The sequence below is a fragment of the Cydia strobilella genome, chromosome 7 (assembly GCF_947568885.1).
Source record: "Cydia strobilella chromosome 7, ilCydStro3.1, whole genome shotgun sequence".
Lineage (NCBI taxonomy): Eukaryota > Metazoa > Arthropoda > Insecta > Lepidoptera > Tortricidae > Cydia > Cydia strobilella.
In genome coordinates this window covers 1,802,222-1,820,849 of record NC_086047.1, presented here as the reverse complement: position 1 = coordinate 1,820,849, position 18,628 = coordinate 1,802,222, and the positions used below count along the sequence as shown (strand labels likewise).

At 43.6% G+C, this 18,628-nt stretch overlaps 1 protein-coding gene across 1 annotated transcript in view; it reads right to left on the bottom strand.

The window, feature by feature from the left end:
- Positions 1–3,691: 3,691 nt before the first annotated feature.
- The window catches only part of LOC134742890 (polyamine-transporting ATPase 13A3-like), a 37,911-nt gene continuing 22,974 nt past the window's right edge, over positions 3,692–18,628 (bottom strand). Inside the window, exons 14-23 of the mRNA XM_063676079.1 lie at positions 17,731–17,858; positions 16,305–16,428; positions 15,261–15,422; positions 10,589–10,743; positions 9,389–9,553; positions 8,540–8,598; positions 7,434–7,582; positions 6,829–6,932; positions 6,370–6,453; positions 3,692–6,060 (exon numbers count right to left, since the gene is read on the bottom strand). Coding sequence (XP_063532149.1) covers positions 5,959–6,060; positions 6,370–6,453; positions 6,829–6,932; positions 7,434–7,582; positions 8,540–8,598; positions 9,389–9,553; positions 10,589–10,743; positions 15,261–15,422; positions 16,305–16,428; positions 17,731–17,858 — 1,232 coding nt within the window. The 3' untranslated portion in view covers positions 3,692–5,958. The remainder of the gene's footprint in view (positions 6,061–6,369; positions 6,454–6,828; positions 6,933–7,433; positions 7,583–8,539; positions 8,599–9,388; positions 9,554–10,588; positions 10,744–15,260; positions 15,423–16,304; positions 16,429–17,730; positions 17,859–18,628) is intronic.

Sequence of the window (18,628 nt, the reverse complement as noted above, 5' to 3'; positions counted from 1 at the left end):
AACGCTCGACATGTTTCACTCCGTACCGAGTAGCGTCATCAGGAGCTTGCGTCGACGGTGACGGTGTGGTGGTGACGGTGAGCGTTTTCGACTTAAAATACGTGAGTGACCCGTTATTAATGTTTAATATTCAAGTTGTATATGAGGTAACTGTCGTGTTTGATGACAATGATAAATGAAAATTAACTACTACGAGTTTTTAGTTTATGGGGTAAATCGCCCTAGATCATGCCGAATCAAACGGATAAATTGAGCGCCTTCATAGTGAACTAAAATAAATGAGGAGTGTCTTTTCAAAAGGGTTTATTTCTCTATGAAAAAGCACACAAAAATAAGCCTTGTGTGTCTTTTCACAAGGCTTATTTTTGTATGGTTTTTCATAGAAATAAACCCTTTTGAAAAGACACTCCTCAAATGTAATTAATGAATATTATGAATGAAAAAGTGACCAAGGTATCCAGTGCCTACGGATGGAGTCGAACCAGCGTCTTCTGCATTCGCGGCAGGCGCCATAACCATTAGGCCACCCGGATCACAGCGGTACTTCATAGTATGTAGTTTAAAATAATTATATTTATATCAATAGGGAATATTACGCAAAACTCTGCATAGAGGGCATCAGTAGCACAATCACAGGGCCTACCGCGAAACACGAAAATCGAAAGTTCGGTTTCTGCCAAAACAGATAACGAAATTTCGATTTACGCGTTTCGGGGTAGGCCATCTGTAGACAAACCGCCTTGTTGCATCAATGTCACAGTGAAAACTTGTCAAAAACTCCTAGTATGTATATAAGTTAGTCTATGGTTTAGTGCTGCACTCTGGCAGCAGAACATTGCAGTAATACTCCCTATTGTAAAAAAGAAAAGCAAATTTCATATTTCATACATAGAGTTAGACCAAGAAAAGTCGGCAACGATTTTGATCACATGCGCAGTGCAAGTGTTATTTACACGTCATAATTTCATAGAAGTTTAATGTTCAAAATCGTTGCAGACTTATCATGGTCCAACTCTATGTATGTTTTATACAGGTATTTTTCGTTCATGGTTATTAAGGGAACGGTCAGTTATTAGGCGATTTACCCAAGATTTCATTTCGATTGGGTAACTTTTTTTTAAAGTGCAGTCGCGTAAAAACGAGTCTAGTTTTTCAAATCCAAACTAAAGGATTCGAATTCCTGCTAACTTTAACTGTAGTTGTCATTAGATGACAATAATTAATTGTATTCGAATACTTTGGTACTAAACGTAGCGCCTAAGATTAATTGATTGTACTGATTATACAGTGTGGGAAAAATGGGGCCCTGAAGGGAAAGTGCCTCAATATCAAATAATATTTCGTACATAAGTTCCGAAAAACTCATCGGTACGAGCTGGGGTTTGAACCCGCGACCTCCGGATTGAAAGTCGCACGCTCTTACCACTAGGCTACCAGCGCTCTTCAATCAATCAATGAATCTTTACTGGTCGACGAAAAAGTTATCCAATCATTAACACAGCTTAGGTAGCTGCATCAAGAAATTGACTTATAATTTCATTTGGCTACAAGTATTTATAAAATAAACATTCTCTAAAAATTAACGTCTGTTAGACGGAAAAATAATTTACGAATGCTAATAAATTGAAATAATATAAATGTATAATAATTAAGTAAACCACTACAGAATATATGAAGTAGGTCGATGACATTTGGTTTGATTTCGTACTTTTTTCTTTAATACTTATTATTTTATCGATACATAGGTACTGCGCATCTATCTATAGGGAGCGTGCATAAACTGTAGGGGGCAGCACAGGAGACGTCAGATTTTTTGGCGCGAGGCGTAAATGTGTAGTTTATGCTTCCAAAGTAGCCCACAAGATGGCAGCACTTGCTTTGAAGTGAAGTGTCAATGTACATGTTTATGGTTCCGATTCAGGCCACAAGATGGCAGACCCTCTAACGCGCACGGTCCCTATATTAAGCTTGTGTAGTACATGTACTAAAATCAAAAAGACACGATTCCGACCACTGTACTAGACCGAACTATTCCCTAATGATTCTGCTCTTAGTACGTTTTAGTACACTACACGCGAACGAAACAGGATGGGAGCGAGGACCGAGGAGTGACAATGACAGCAAAGATTTGTCCGCCGGACGCCCGTCCGCTGCCCATATGTGTTTATTTCTCGCCACACATTGACGGATGTGTCCGCCTGACACATCTTTCAGGCAGATCCGACTGCCAAATCCGTGCGTGTATGGCTAGCTCAGCGAAGCGATCCGACTCATCCGACCGAAATAAAACTAAACGTTGACTCTCTCTGTGTACTACTGTACTAAAAGACCGAACTAGTGCAGTTGTGAGATTGTACTAGTTGGGAGCGACCTTTCCAGTGAACGAGCATGCACAACTCTAATCTATACATCTGCTGTCATCGTCAGTTTGTATCGGGACCGATGTCGCCGCAGTTAAAAATGTGTGCATTTCAACTTACTGCTTACTTACTGCTAGCCTTTCTCCGCAGACGTCGTGTCTGATTGCCCTTGGCATAGGCCTCTCCCATATTCCTCCACGAGACATTTCAACTACATTTACAATATTGTACGCATAAGGCCTACTCACACATAGACAGTGTACTTATCTACATTTACAATATTGTACGCATAAGGCTTACTCACACATAGACAGTGAATTTATAAAGGAAAAGCTTCGCTCCTTCTGCTTTACCAAACTTCTGTAAGTGATGGTAGAGCTTATAGACGGTCTTACCTGATAGACGGTTTTATCCACATTTATCTTAGTTTTAATGTATTACTATATAAGTATATACGTAAGTACAAGTGCTTCCCTAGTTAAGTACATTTTAGAGAACTGGTGATATAAATAATATACATATATATAGTTTTATCTCGCAATGTTACCACTTAAAATAATGTTAGAAACCCCTGCTTGAAAGGCGTAGACTTATCGAGTCTACCAACACTATTTACCATACATTTTGCATACCTAATTGTAATAGACTTTATATCAATAAAGTTAAAGTACAAAATCAAACCAACTTATCAACGACTTAATCCAAACAGTAAACGTAACAGGGCCTAACTCGAACACCGAAGGCATCTACCTCTATCGCTCGATACAAGAGCGATAGAGAGGCAGGATTCGATGTTCGCGGTAGTACCTCAACATCTCAACAGAGAAATTATCTATAACAATATAACAAATGCCGCGGCCGGGTCGGGACAGGGTGTGACTACTTTTAAAACAAAATAGCAAACGCTGTCGAATCACGGATTCCTAAGCCGTCGGCGTTGCCATGGGAAAAGGGATCTTAATAACGTTAGTTTAAAGATGAGTTTGTAATGTATGATTGTTGTTTTTATTAACGGAGCCAGACTTATTGAAATGAGCTTTAATGTGTTTGGGATAAGAACCCTTTTCCTTTAGACGAAATTGTTTGATTAAAGAGCGCGAATTCCGCGTAAGAAATTTTTCTGTTTGAATTAATAAGGGTGCAGTTAATTATCAAAATTTCATTTAATTCATATTTGTGCCATTTTCCAACCAAAAGGGTACTTATTGTCGCTTGTCAGTAAGGCGCTATTTCCATATAGCTTCAATTAGAAATGAACCTTATCAACAAGCGACAATGTGGTACCTTTTGAATGAAAACGTCACATTTATTTAAAGGTTATTGCACAAAAGATAGAAATTTACAAGTGGCGGACTTAATGCCTGTTGTCATTCTCTATCAGCCAACCATAAGTCTACAGATACGGAGACTTGTTTACTATTGTGACGCGATTTAAGCACCTGTCTTTCTATGTATTCTGTTTCTTTGTTATATATGTATATAACTATAGTTGTCCTTCTCCAACAAATAGTAAATACCAAGTAACCTTCACTCTTATGCAGAAAATGCGCTCCTCAACACATTTTTCAATTTCACATAAACATCGTGGTACGTAATATTATAATTACTGTTACTACCACTTTTATATTATAGCTGGGGAGCCGGCGATGCTAAATGTGTAGTTACTCGAGCGTCGTAGAAACCTATTGGAATCGAAAGATTAGATGATAAGAAGAAAAAAAGGTTATATAAAGTTTTCTTTTCCAGCGAGCAGGAAAGCGTCTACAGATTTTTTAAAAATTTTGGAGGGTTGGTGGAGGATTGAATTATCGATAAGTAGATTGTGGATTTGGTCGTTTTGGTCCAAGTTAATGCTATAAATTTTCTATAACTTAATATGACACTTATTTGTACACATTTCTTTAATCTGACGACCACAAGTTCGACGCCCGATTTTCACATTGTAACCGTCAGATTAAGAAAATGCGTACAAATAATTGTCAGATTTAGTAATAACACAATTATAGCATTAATTTGGACTAAAATTACCAAATCCACAATCTGTTTAACAATTTGTTAAACCCCCCGACCAACCAACGGCTCAACATAGACAGCTAAAAGTGGTAAAGGTACACTCCACGGGGTAGCAAGATATCACTCATATCTTAATCTGACGCGCTCGAGTAACTACAAAAATCCCCCCTTGGGCTCCCCAACCATTATACATATTTATTTTTGTTAATCAAACTCATGCAGATTGTGTTTCTGTTTTAACAGATAATACGTATGATTGTATTTTGGATAATTGTGGGCTCCACAGTTGTCCTTATCGCGCTAATATGCGGCCCCATTTACGTGAGCGCGACAGATATATTTAGTTAATATAAGGTCGACAGGATTAAATGCCAGTATGGGGTTATTGCGTCGATTTGAGTTGTTTTTTTAAACAACGTGACAGCCGAGTTCATAATTATGTATACATTTCTTCACCTCATTGATGAGGTGAAAAAAGTGGATACATAATTATAAACTCAACTGTACAATAGCTTCCGTCATCTAGTGAGCTACTTGGAAATAAAACATAGAGGGCGTTCCGATCGAGAAGACTAAATAACCCTATAGTTGCATTTATCCCGGTTGACTTTACTTAAATTTGAAAACCGGCCCAGCTTCTTTTGAAAACAGACTGTATGTATAATGTATATATTCATACAAAATGTATGATATCGCGGATACCCGCGATGATTTTAGGTCAGCAACTGAACGCAAACATTGGAATAAGACTTTTTACCCCGTAAAAGGAACTAAAGTCAGGTCTACAGAGTTTGACCTTAAATACAATATGATCTCGTGATTCTAAAATACTAGGCGAGCAGCGAACGTCGAATAATGGCTTTTTGGTAGGATTTAAACTAAATATACCGAATTGTCGCTTCTTATGCGTGCCTAGTACAAATACATGTTTAAAATGATAAAAAATGCTCCAATTTTTGGCAACAAGCATTTGCGTAGTCATAACCACGTTGTCCTTTAGACTAGGCGGACATGATGATTTATTAAGACATTCCTGTATTTCTTTAACAGTGTAACGAAAATAGATAAAGTATTTACGCGCTAGCATAATACAGACATCCAATGCTGCGTATCTGCGTACTAACGTCACAACTTTTGAAAATAGATACAAATTTGTATCGCTTAGGGTCTTCAAACTTTTTGACCCAAAAACCGCGCCTCCGCTACCATTTCGCGGGCCGGATTGAATATTTGGCTCCTTCCGCGGGTCAGATTCGGCCCGTGGGTCGTAGTTTGAAGACCCCTGGTTTAGTGTAACAGAGATATATAACGCTGCGTGGCTCGCGGATCTCACAGCCGTTGATAAATATTTATTAACAAAGAATTCCGCAGCGCACTTCGCGGCTACTAGAGAGAAACAGAAATACATCTCAACTAGTGAAACAGAGATATCTGCCGCTGCGTGTGCGCAAGGAAACCTCACAGGCGTTAAAAAGGGACAGAAGTTCCAGCATAGTGCAGCGCTCCTCACGCCTACAGTAAAGAAAGAGAGATGCATCTCGCCTGGTACGATGACGCGTGTGTATGCGTGTGTGTATGTGTGGCGTCAGCACACATGCGCGGCGTCGCCGGCGCCGGGCTGCTTGTCGCATCGACGCCGTAAGCCGCGGAACATGTCGTGGAACCTGTGCGTGTCGGATAGGGTCGCCTGGAAAGAAAGAGGTCAGTTAATGTTGTAATAACGAAATCAGAAATAAAATCTCATCTCATGTGAGAAGATATCTAGTCTACCTCAGCTCTGCACCTACTTGTCCACTATAAATTGCACTACAAACTATGAGGCGTTCCACAAGCATTAGTGAGCCACCACGTTGTACAGTCTACCTCAGAGATAATTGATCCCCCTGATTAGACTGTTTGTATGCAGGGGGGGGGGGGGGGGGGGGGCACTATATCTGCAGCTGACTGTACATGCCCAAAAATGTGCCCACGCTTATAGTTTAAAAAGAAAACTCACCTCAATGGCGATAGCCAGGATGAGATGCAGCGCCGGCACCAGCAGCAGGTAGATGCGGAAAATGTTCTCCTCCTGAGCTTCCCACTGTATCAAAAATTTAACAAAATTTTATGATTAACGTTTATCAGGTCAAAGGTCCTCATTCAGCATTTTTGTAGGATGACACTTACATAATGTTATTAAAAACATAAATTATCGCTAGAAATAAGGAAGGACCAAAAACGCTACCCTGGGGCACTCCGAAAGGAATTTGCGACTCGTGCCTAATACGGCTACCAAATCACATTTTTTTGAGTTATTTTATATAGGTAGCCTCTCGATGATTCTAAAGTATACCCCTAACCCTTACGGTATCAATCTTTTGAATCAAAATGGACGAGAAACAGTGTCAAACGCCTTTTTAAAATCAAATAATATTTTCCCACATTCATTTCAGTTTTAAATTAGTTTAGTGCATACCTTGAACGCCTTCACCTCCATGAGGTCGGCCAGCTCCTGCCACGGACAGAACAGCAGCAGAACCACGAACACCGACTGCGTGACTAGAGTCAGCACCATGTAATCTAAAAAAATTTAAGAACTAGAAATAGTAAATAATTGCAAAGGTGACGAAATAGAGAATTTCCGGTCGATTGTGATACAAACGGGAGAACGAAGCGAGGCCGTTTAGTAACGCAAGGCAGGCAATTTCCGATTTAGGAATATTATAGTGCTTCAGTAGAATATTTCAGTTCAAATAGATGAGATTGAAATTTCGTTAGTCATAATGAAAAACGCTACCTAGCTCAGTTGTAAGAGCGTCGACTTTCGCAACACCCAAGCTTGCGTGTTCCTATACCACTTGGACTATATCTCATTTATCGAGACAACCAAGAAATCTAAGAAAACAAACCAGTAACCAAGACTCATGGGATAGGTTTACATGGCTGTCAACGTTCAGGAGAAAATGTACCCACCTTATTTTGTTTCTTTCATTTGCATACAAAAGTGCAAAAGAGAGGGTGCTTTGCTTGTCTCGATAAGTGAGGTGTAACAGAAAATCACTTTATTACAAAGCTACTTACAATTGGCACAGAATGGCTCCCGGAAGGGCCAGCCCTTGGCGTAGACGCACGCCATGACTAAGTACTGGAACGAGGACACGATGAAAATCACAGTGTTTTCCCAGCAGAGGACCACTTCCAGTTCTGAGTTGCCTTCCACTTGGTGGAACCTGAGTACACGGAAATTGTTTCATCTGTATTATGTAAAATGCATGTATATTTGTACCCTTTACTTGGCAACGTATATTACAAGATACATTTTTTTTGCTCTATCAGACGCAATCTGCGCACATACAAGGCAGCACATACACTGTAAATGGTCGGGAGAAGCCCGACATTTAGAGCGCGTTTGGCGCGCTCACATACAGGTACACTGTAAGCTTTGCAACAGTAAAATGCAATCAACGACTTAGACAAAGAGACGAGAACAAATTACTAATGCCAACATGCTCAACCGCTTTATTTAGAAATAACTGTTACGGCATGAGCATCACGGTATATAATAAGATACCAGAAGAACTGTGGAAATTGAAAGACCCATTATTTATGACAAAATTGAAGAAATGGCTAGTAAATAAATGTTTTTACACAATCAAAGAATTTCTGGACGAATAATGTTAATAAATAAATAAATGACCATAAATATTAAATTTGAAAATTATATGAAATATGTGTAGTTTTGTAAGACAATTATAATATCTAAAAATAATGAATGTATATTCAATTTAAATAATAGCTACAATGGAAAATCAATGTCATGTAAATAGTTTATTGTTAATGTAAATAATGTATATAGCTTAATTTTAAGATCAATATTTGCATGCTGCCATTGGCTAAACATGTGATACTGCTTATAATGATTATGTGAACTTAAAATTACCATGTTTAAGCAAATAAATAATTATCTTATCTTATCTTTGCGCGCTCTGATAAATATATCACTGTACTATTGTTGTGTCTTCTGAACGCTTCGGGCCTTGGGCCCTACGCGGAGCTTGGAATTCTGCCTTCGCAATTAAGACACTTGTATCTACTATTTTGGTTGAGCACAAATTTTTGTTCTATCACGTTTTTATTTGATTTGTCAAGAAAAGGGTTAATGAGATATTTTGGTTAGTAGTACTCACCAGTCCTGTGCTCGCAACAAGTACAGAGCGGCGAGTTGAAGGAGGAGCACCAGCGCCACCTAAATAAAAATAATTATTAAATAAATACGGCTGTGCATTAGTATAGTGCGACATAAAATAGTAGAAATTAAATAAAATGGAACTAAAAAAAAAAAAACTAAATTGTTGCCATGTGCATAGAGTAACTTATACTAGAGCGGTACTGTCATAGTAAATTTTGTAACCCCAGTAAATTCACTGCCATCTGTCGACACACTTTAAAATTAAAAATGAAGATTTATAAAAATACGATAGAATGTATTATATAATATAGATATAACTCGGTAATAGATGGATACGGTCTAAGGAAAAAACGTGCCTCGACAATCAAGAAAATTTGATTCTCGTTCAGAGGGCGCTACTAGTTTTGGCCTACAGTCGTATAGATGGCGTTGACGGTTTCGTTTGTTATTTAACTAATTTAACGCATATCAGTGAAAGAACATGAGTCAAAATCATAAAAATAATTAATGCAAATAAAAAAAATCATTTATCTATATTTCAATACATTCTATCGTATTTTTATAAATCTTCATTTTTAGTTTTAAAGTGTGTCGACAGATGGCAGTGAATTTACTGGGGTTACAAAATTTACTATGACAGTACCGCTCTAGTATAAGTTACTCTATGGTAATACGTACTTGAAAGTAAATCTCAATGTCACATAGGAGTCGGGAGATGTGGTGCGGCAATATGCTAGATAAGACGAAGTTCAGGTCGGTGTAGAGGAACTGGCAGTTGCCCAGGAGGTACTAACACTCACTGACCATCGGTGGACCTTATGTGTTCGCAATACGGTTGATAATGTACCTGTGCCACTAGAGGCAGGATGCTGGAGGCGGCGACTAGGGAGACGGGCGGCGAGCGCGGCGCCAGCACGGGCCCCGGCGCCGCGCGGCCGAGCGACAGCGCCAGCAGCGTCGTCAGCACCAGGTCGATGTACAGGAACTGGTAGTTGCCCAGGATAGAGAAGTACTGAAACACGTACATACTGTTACGATCCTTATTCACTTAGCAATAAAGGCCAAAATCTCCCATACAATCTGCCAGCCCTGCCCCGCGCCCCCGACACGACCGAGTACAATTTTCTTTAATTAGTGCCAGTTGCACCATCCGCACTTGACCGACCGCCGCGGCGGTTTACTATGAAACTTTCCATACAATACAATTTAGCGTACTCTTTAACGATGACAAAGAGTTGGTGCAAATACGGTAAATACGGTAATTTATCAAAAACTATTGGATAGTTTTGTATGTATATTTTCACTCGCAATCGAAGTGAAAAGCAGTGTATAACTCAAGCATAGATGTCCATTTTTATCCTCGACTATATTGCAATAAATTGCCTCGAATAACAATGCATCGCTTTATGCCCTTGTTGTACAATCTACTATTTGTATTACGGCAAAAATACGAATGGATTTTTACGTTATATAATATGAGAATAGAGAAGAAAGAAGAACTGTACGAGGGAATAGAGAGCCATGTATTTGAAGATCGCGAAGCTAGTACTGAGCGCGCATCTGCCTTCGAGCGCTAGTAACTTGACGCAACGAATGTTCTGCTCTTGCGATTTGGATATAGACTTTATTCTCTTTGTGTTAATGTAAAAAATCGAATGGATACTTATATTTTAAGGTCACTAAGCTAGTACTGAGCGAATAGAGAGCAATGTATTTGAAGATCGCGAAGCTAGTACTGAGCGCGCATCTGCCATCGAGCGCTAGTAACTTGACACAACGAATGTTTTGCTTTTGCGATTTAAATATGGACTTTGTTATCTTAGTGTGAAGATTAAAATTCGAATGGATACTTACGTTATATAATATGATAATAGAGAAGAACTGTATGAGCGAATAGAGAGCCATGTATTTGAAAATCGCGAAGCTAGTGCTGAGCTCGAGCGCCTTTGAGCGCTAGTAACTGGACGCAACGAATGTTATGCTCTTGCGGTTGGAATATGGACGTTGTTCTCTTAGTTTCAAGATTAAAATTCGAATGGATACTTACGTTATATAATATAAGAATAGAGAAGAACTGAATGAGCGAATAGAGAGCCATGTATTTGAAGATCGCGAAGCTAGTACTGAGCGCGCATCTGCCTTCGAGCGCTAGTAACTTGACGCAACGAATGTTCTGCTCTTGAGATGTGAAGGGAGCCGCCACTGAAACAGAAAGATGTAAAGTAAAATCATAAGGCTGCGTTTCCACCTAAGATGTGCGAGGTAACTGATACTATGACCATTAGTGAGTCTTATCACAACCACATAAGGGCTATAATAGTCACTTCAGTATGTACCTGAGGCGTCGGCTTCAGACAGAGATTCCGACGAGCGCGGCCGAACACTATGACCATTATTGAGTCTTATCACAGCCACATAAGGACTACAATAGTCACCTGAGGCGTCGGCTTCAGACAGAGAGATCCCGACGTGCGCGGCCTTGAGCGCGCCGCAGTTGTTGGGCCGAACACTATGACCATTAGTGAGTCTTATCACAGCCACATAAGGACTACAATAGTCACCTGAGGCGTCGGCTTCAGACAGAGAGATCCCGACGTGCGCGGCCTTGAGCGCGCCGCAGTCGTTGGACCGAACACTATGACCATTAGTGAGTCTTATCACAACCACATAAGGACTACAATAGTCACCTGAGGCGTCGGCTTCAGACAGAGAGATCCCGACGTGCGCGGCCTTGAGCGCGCCGCAGTCGTTCGGCCGAACACTATGACCATTAGTGAGTCTTATCACAACCACATAAGGACTACAATAGTCACCTGAGGCGTCGGCTTCAGACAGAGAGATCCCGACGTGCGCGGCCTTGAGCGCGCCGCAGTCGTTGGGCCGAACACTATGACCATTAGTGAGTCTTATCACAACCACATAAGGACTACAATAGTCACCTGAGGCGTCGGCTTCAGACAGAGAGATCCCGACGTGCGCGGCCTTGAGCGCGCCGCAGTCGTTGGGCCGAACACTATGACCATTAGTGAGTCTTATCACAGCCACATAAGGACTACAATAGTCACCTGAGGCGTCGGCTTCAGACAGAGAGATCCCGACGTGTGCGGCCTTGAGCGCGCCGCAGTCGTTGGGCCGAACACTATGACCATTAGTGAGTCTTATCACAACCACATAAGGACTACAATAGTCACCTGAGGCGTCGGCTTCAGACAGAGAGATCCCGACGTGCGCGGCCTTGAGCGCGCCGCAGTCGTTGGGCCGAACACTATGACCATTAGTGAGTCTTATCACAACCACATAAGGACTACAATAGTCACCTGAGGCGTCGGCTTCAGACAGAGAGATCCCGACGTGCGCGGCCTTGAGCGCGCCGCAGTCGTTGGGCCGAACACTATGACCATTAGTGAGTCTTATCACAGCCACATAAGGACTACAATAGTCACCTGAGGCGTCGGCTTCAGACAGAGAGATCCCGACGTGCGCGGCCTTGAGCGCGCCGCAGTTGTTGGGCCGAACACTATGACCATTAGTGAGTCTTATCACAACCACATAAGGACTACAATAGTCACCTGAGGCGTCGGCTTCAGACAGAGAGATCCCGACGTGCGCGGCCTTGAGCGCGCCGCAGTCGTTGGGCCGAACACTATGACCATTAGTGAGTCTTATCACAACCACATAAGGACTACAATAGTCACCTGAGGCGTCGGCTTCAGACAGAGAGATCCCGACGTGCGCGGCCTTGAGCGCGCCGCAGTCGTTGGGCCGAACACTATGACCATTAGTGAGTCTTATCACAGCCACATAAGGACTACAATAGTCACCTGAGGCGTCGGCTTCAGACAGAGAGATCCCGACGTGTGCGGCCTTGAGCGCGCCGCAGTTGTTGGGCCGAACACTATGACCATTAGTGAGTCTTATCACAACCACATAAGGACTACAATAGTCACCTGAGGCGTCGGCTTCAGACAGAGAGATCCCGACGTGCGCGGCCTTGAGCGCGCCGCAGTCGTTGGGCCGAACACTATGACCATTAGTGAGTCTTATCACAACCACATAAGGACTACAATAGTCACCTGAGGCGTCGGCTTCAGACAGAGAGATCCCGACGTGCGCGGCCTTGAGCGCGCCGCAGTCGTTGGGCCGAACACTATGACCATTAGTGAGTCTTATCACAGCCACATAAGGACTACAATAGTCACCTGAGGCGTCGGCTTCAGACAGAGAGATCCCGACGTGCGCGGCCTTGAGCGCGCCGCAGTCGTTGGGCCGAACACTATGACCATTAGTGAGTCTTATCACAACCACATAAGGACTACAATAGTCACCTGAGGCGTCGGCTTCAGACAGAGAGATCCCGACGTGCGCGGCCTTGAGCGCGCCGCAGTCGTTGGGCCGAACACTATGACCATTAGTGAGTCTTATCACAACCACATAAGGACTACAATAGTCACCTGAGGCGTCGGCTTCAGACAGAGAGATCCCGACGTGCGCGGCCTTGAGCGCGCCGCAGTCGTTGGGCCGAACACTATGACCATTAGTGAGTCTTATCACAACCACATAAGGACTACAATAGTCACCTAAGGCGTCGGCTTCAGACAGAGAGATCCCGACGTGCGCGGCCTTGAGCGCGCCGCAGTCGTTGGGCCGAACACTATGACCATTAGTGAGTCTTATCACAACCACATAAGGACTACAATAGTCACCTGAGGCGTCGGCTTCAGACAGAGAGATCCCGACGTGCGCGGCCTTGAGCGCGCCGCAGTCGTTGGGCCGAACACTATGACCATTAGTGAGTCTTATCACAGCCACATAAGGACTACAATAGTCACCTGAGGCGTCGGCTTCAGACAGAGAGATCCCGACGTGCGCGGCCTTGAGCGCGCCGCAGTCGTTGGGCCGAACACTATGACCATTAGTGAGTCTTATCACAACCACATAAGGACTACAATAGTCACCTGAGGCGTCGGCTTCAGACAGAGAGATCCCGACGTGCGCGGCCTTGAGCGCGCCGCAGTCGTTGGGCCGAACACTATGACCATTAGTGAGTCTTATCACAGCCACATAAGGACTACAATAGTCACCTGAGGCGTCGGCTTCAGACAGAGAGATCCCGACGTGCGCGGCCTTGAGCGCGCCGCAGTCGTTGGGCCGAACACTATGACCATTAGTGAGTCTTATCACAACCACATAAGGACTACAATAGTCACCTGAGGCGTCGGCTTCAGACAGACAGATCCCGACGTGCGCGGCCTTGAGCGCGCCGCAGTCGTTGGGCCGAACACTATGACCATTAGTGAGTCTTATCACAACCACATAAGGACTACAATAGTCACCTGAGGCGTCGGCTTCAGACAGAGAGATCCCGACGTGCGCGGCCTTGAGCGCGCCGCAGTCGTTGGGCCGAACACTATGACCATTAGTGAGTCTTATCACAGCCACATAAGGACTACAATAGTCACCTGAGGCGTCGGCTTCAGACAGAGAGATCCCGACGTGCGCGGCCTTGAGCGCGCCGCAGTCGTTGGGCCGAACACTATGACCATTAGTGAGTCTTATCACAGCCACATAAGGACTACAATAGTCACCTGAGGCGTCGGCTTCAGACAGAGAGATCCCGACGTGCGCGGCCTTGAGCGCGCTGCAGTCGTTGGGCCGAACACTATGACCATTAGTGAGTCTTATCACAACCACATAAGGACTACAATAGTCACCTGAGGCGTCGGCTTCAGACAGAGAGATCCCGACGTGCGCGGCCTTGAGCGCGCCGCAGTCGTTGGGCCGAACACTATGACCATTAGTGAGTCTTATCACAACCACATAAGGACTACAATAGTCACCTGAGGCGTCGGCTTCAGACAGAGAGATCCCGACGTGCGCGGCCTTGAGCGCGCCGCAGTCGTTGGGCCGAACACTATGACCATTAGTGAGTCTTATCACAACCACATAAGGACTACAATAGTCACCTGAGGCGTCGGCTTCAGACAGAGAGATCCCGACGTGCGCGGCCTTGAGCGCGCCGCAGTCGTTGGGCCGAACACTATGACCATTAGTGAGTCTTATCACAACCACATAAGGACTACAATAGTCACCTGAGGCGTCGGCTTCAGACAGAGAGATCCCGACGTGCGCGGCCTTGAGCGCGCCGCAGTCGTTGGGCCGAACACTATGACCATTAGTGAGTCTTATCACAACCACATAAGGACTACAATAGTCACCTGAGGCGTCGGCTTCAGACAGAGAGATCCCGACGTGCGCGGCCTTGAGCGCGCCGCAGTCGTTGGGCCGAACACTATGACCATTAGTGAGTCTTATCACAACCACATAAGGACTACAATAGTCACCTGAGGCGTCGGCTTCAGACAGAGAGATCCCGACGTGCGCGGCCTTGAGCGCGCCGCAGTCGTTGGGCCGAACACTATGACCATTAGTGAGTCTTATCACAACCACATAAGGACTACAATAGTCACCTGAGGCGTCGGCTTCAGACAGAGAGATCCCGACGTGCGCGGCCTTGAGCGCGCCGCAGTCGTTGGGCCGAACACTATGACCATTAGTGAGTCTTATCACAACCACATAAGGACTACAATAGTCACCTGAGGCGTCGGCTTCAGACAGAGAGATCCCGACGTGCGCGGCCTTGAGCGCGCCGCAGTCGTTGGACCGAACACTATGACCATTAGTGAGTCTTATCACAACCACATAAGGACTACAATAGTCACCTGAGGCGTCGGCTTCAGACAGAGAGATCCCGACGTGCGCGGCCTTGAGCGCGCCGCAGTCGTTGGCGCCGTCCCCGCACATGCCCACCACGCGGCCCTCGCCCTGCAGCGCCGTTATCAGTTGCGTCTTCTGGTCGGGACCGAAGCGCCCGAACACTATGCCTGTGCAGAAGTATACAGGGTGAAATCTTAACCACCAGCCATACTCTGCGTACTTTATAGGTCATCCTGATAAACTTTTGAGTGAGACGTGGACACTGAGACAAAAAGACAGAAAAAGGTTGGAAGCTTTCGAAATGTGGTGTTGTCGGAGGATGGAAAGGATTAGTTGGACTGAAAGAAAGACGAATGAAGAGGTTTTGAATATGGTAGGAGAAAGGCGACGCTTATTAAATTGCATAAGGAATAGGAGAGGAAAGATGTTAGGACACCTAATACGAAACGACAGCTTTTTCCTAAACATCCTGGAAGGCAAAATTGGAAAGACGAGAGGCAGTGGAAAGCCTAGAATCACATATCTGAGCCAAGTAAAAGAGAATGCATCGTACGAGCAAATCAAAAGACTGGCTCAGGAAAGAAAGGATTGGCAATTACTCCACCGACAAGAGCAAAGCTCTTAAGTTATGATGATGATGATAAACTTTTATTATAGAACCAATGCCGAAATCGCGAAAAAAAAAATTGTTTGTTTCATACATTCCGGTTGATGTGATGCCGCTGATTTCTATGGCACAGCCAATTTTTTTGGCGATTTCGGCATTGGTCCTACAATAACGGACGTGAAACGTAAATAAACAAACTGAATTTCAGTAGTGGAAACTGTTTTGGCTCATGTATGTATTTAAGTGTAATTATCTATATGTCATCTTTCGCTGTTTGTTTCCCATTATCAATAAATAAATAATAATAAAAAAAAACTGAAATATTATAATTAAACAAACTAAAACGAAATAGGGTATTTTATTATTTCGTTAACCTAATTACATTTTTGTAGGTTAAGTCAATATACGAAGCTGCAAAAACTAGAGCCTAAAAATCACTTACCTCTATTAAGTACAGTGGACATCATCTCCGGATAGTAATTTCGGATGACGGACCACGTCTTGCCTTCCAACGCCAGCACGTAGATGTCGCTAGCGAGCTTCGGAGGCCCGCCTTCCCCCACCACCTGGTAAACATAAACAGTTGTGATATTAGTCAAATAAGAGTGATTTTGTTATATTGTTTCGAGTTCGAGCAGGTGATGGGAGTAGGTAGTGAAGTGTGATAGAATAAGAACGTATATTCTCTCAAAACCTGCCTACTCGTATATTAATATTATACACGTTAGCAATTTGCAATATTACATTAGCAACGAACTAACCCGCAGCGGTCAGAGATGCAACATCCACTGATATATTTAAATGTAGACTGCGAAAGTGGCTTCTAAATTTATCATACACATCGGTGGTCGCGTATCATCAGTCTGCTGAAGGCCGACCGTGATGAGCACCAACTTTTGGTGCAGCTGTACCAATGAATACTCCTGGTATACTATCATAACACATTGACAGACTCACTTCCATACACAGCGGCGGTCGCGTGTCATCAGTCTGCTGATGGCCGACTGTGATGAGCACCAACTTTTGGTGCGGCTGTACCAATGAATACTCCTGGTATACTATCATAACACATTGACAGACTCACTTCCATACACAGCGGCGGTCGCGTGTCATCAGTCTGCTGATGGCCGACTGTGATGAACACCAACTTTTGATGCGGCTGCACCAATGAATACTCCTGTTATACTATCATAACACATTGACAGACTTACTTCCATACACAGCGGCGGTCGCGTGTCATCAGTCTGCTGATGGCCGACTGTGATGAACACCAACTTTTGATGCGGCTGCACCAATGAATACTCCTGTTATACTATCATAACACATTGACAGACTTACTTCCATACACAGCGGCGGTCGCGTGTCGTCCGTCTGCTCTGCTGATGGCCGACCGTGATGAGCATCAACTTTTGGTGCGGCTGTACCAATGAATACTCCTGCTATACTATCATAGCTCAGAGACAGCGACATGTCCAAGCCATCCATGTGGCAGAAATGAAGATGCTGAGGTGGATGTCCAGTCCAGTAGGCGTTTCCAGTAGGCCGAGTACATGACTGGCGCGACAGTATCTCGCCGCGAGATAGACTACCCGTCTTTTACTAACTGTATAAATTAAAGAGGGACGGGTAGTCTATGTCGCGACGAGATACTCTCGTGCCAATCATGTGCTAGCCCGGCTGGGTTGATATTGTTCGAAACGAACACAGCCGTGGAGACGTCGCCTATAAGCTCCAAGAGAATCGGCCGAGGTGGTTTAGGCATATCAAAAGGCTTGAATACGTAGGCAACAGCGTATTCGTACTCCATTATTCGGCTGCTATACAGCTATCTGTGCTACTTGGGATAGCTCACACATTGACAGACTCACTTCCATACAAAGCGGCGGTCGCGTGTCGTCCGTCTGCTGATGGCCGACTGTGATGAGCACCAACTTTTTGTGCGGCTGCACCATAAAGCACCCTCTTGCCACGGACATTGCTGTCATTATGTTGTCACCTGCAACAAATAGTACATTATTGTCGAGGTTCGGAAGTAGCTACTTGCTGGCTGAGGATTCGTTTTAAACGGACGACCTTGGGAGTCCGTTTAAAACGAATCCGAAGCCAGCAAGTAGCTTTCCAGCCGAGTCATATATAGTGCTTTTTTTAAAAATGGCGCAATAAATACAAATATAATTGAAATATTTTACAGAAGCAACGTTCTTATGTATATATTTTCACAGAAAAAGTTTTATTTTTTTAATTAAAAATAGAAGTGTATTTTTCTGCTGAAAATACGCAAACCTATTTGAGACACCTAAATAGTCGCGGTACCAACATTATAATAATAAGTACTGATCACATGTTTGGCTGATTAATGGACCTATGCCTGCATTTGATATGGCCACTTCAACTTTTAAAAAGTTTGGAACTCGACAAATAATGGAATTTGTATGCAATATTGCAGTCCCGAAATCGAGACTGCAATGTTTTTAACTTTTTAATTTTTTGACTGACCATAAACAACGCACTTCGCGACCTAACCTTTTCAACCGGCAACGTCGACTTTGCCGTCCGCTTTTAAGAAAAGTTAATTTTAAGTCAATGCTTCGTGTCGCCGACCATACAAAATTATAGTTAAAGAAATTTAAACATAGTTGTATTCTTTATTGGTTTGAAAATGGATTTCAATATTGAACGCGGAAAAAAAAATGCAACCTTGTTTATTTCAATGAAATCTGAAATTATACACACACTGCACATTGTAATGTACGGGCGGCACGAGAA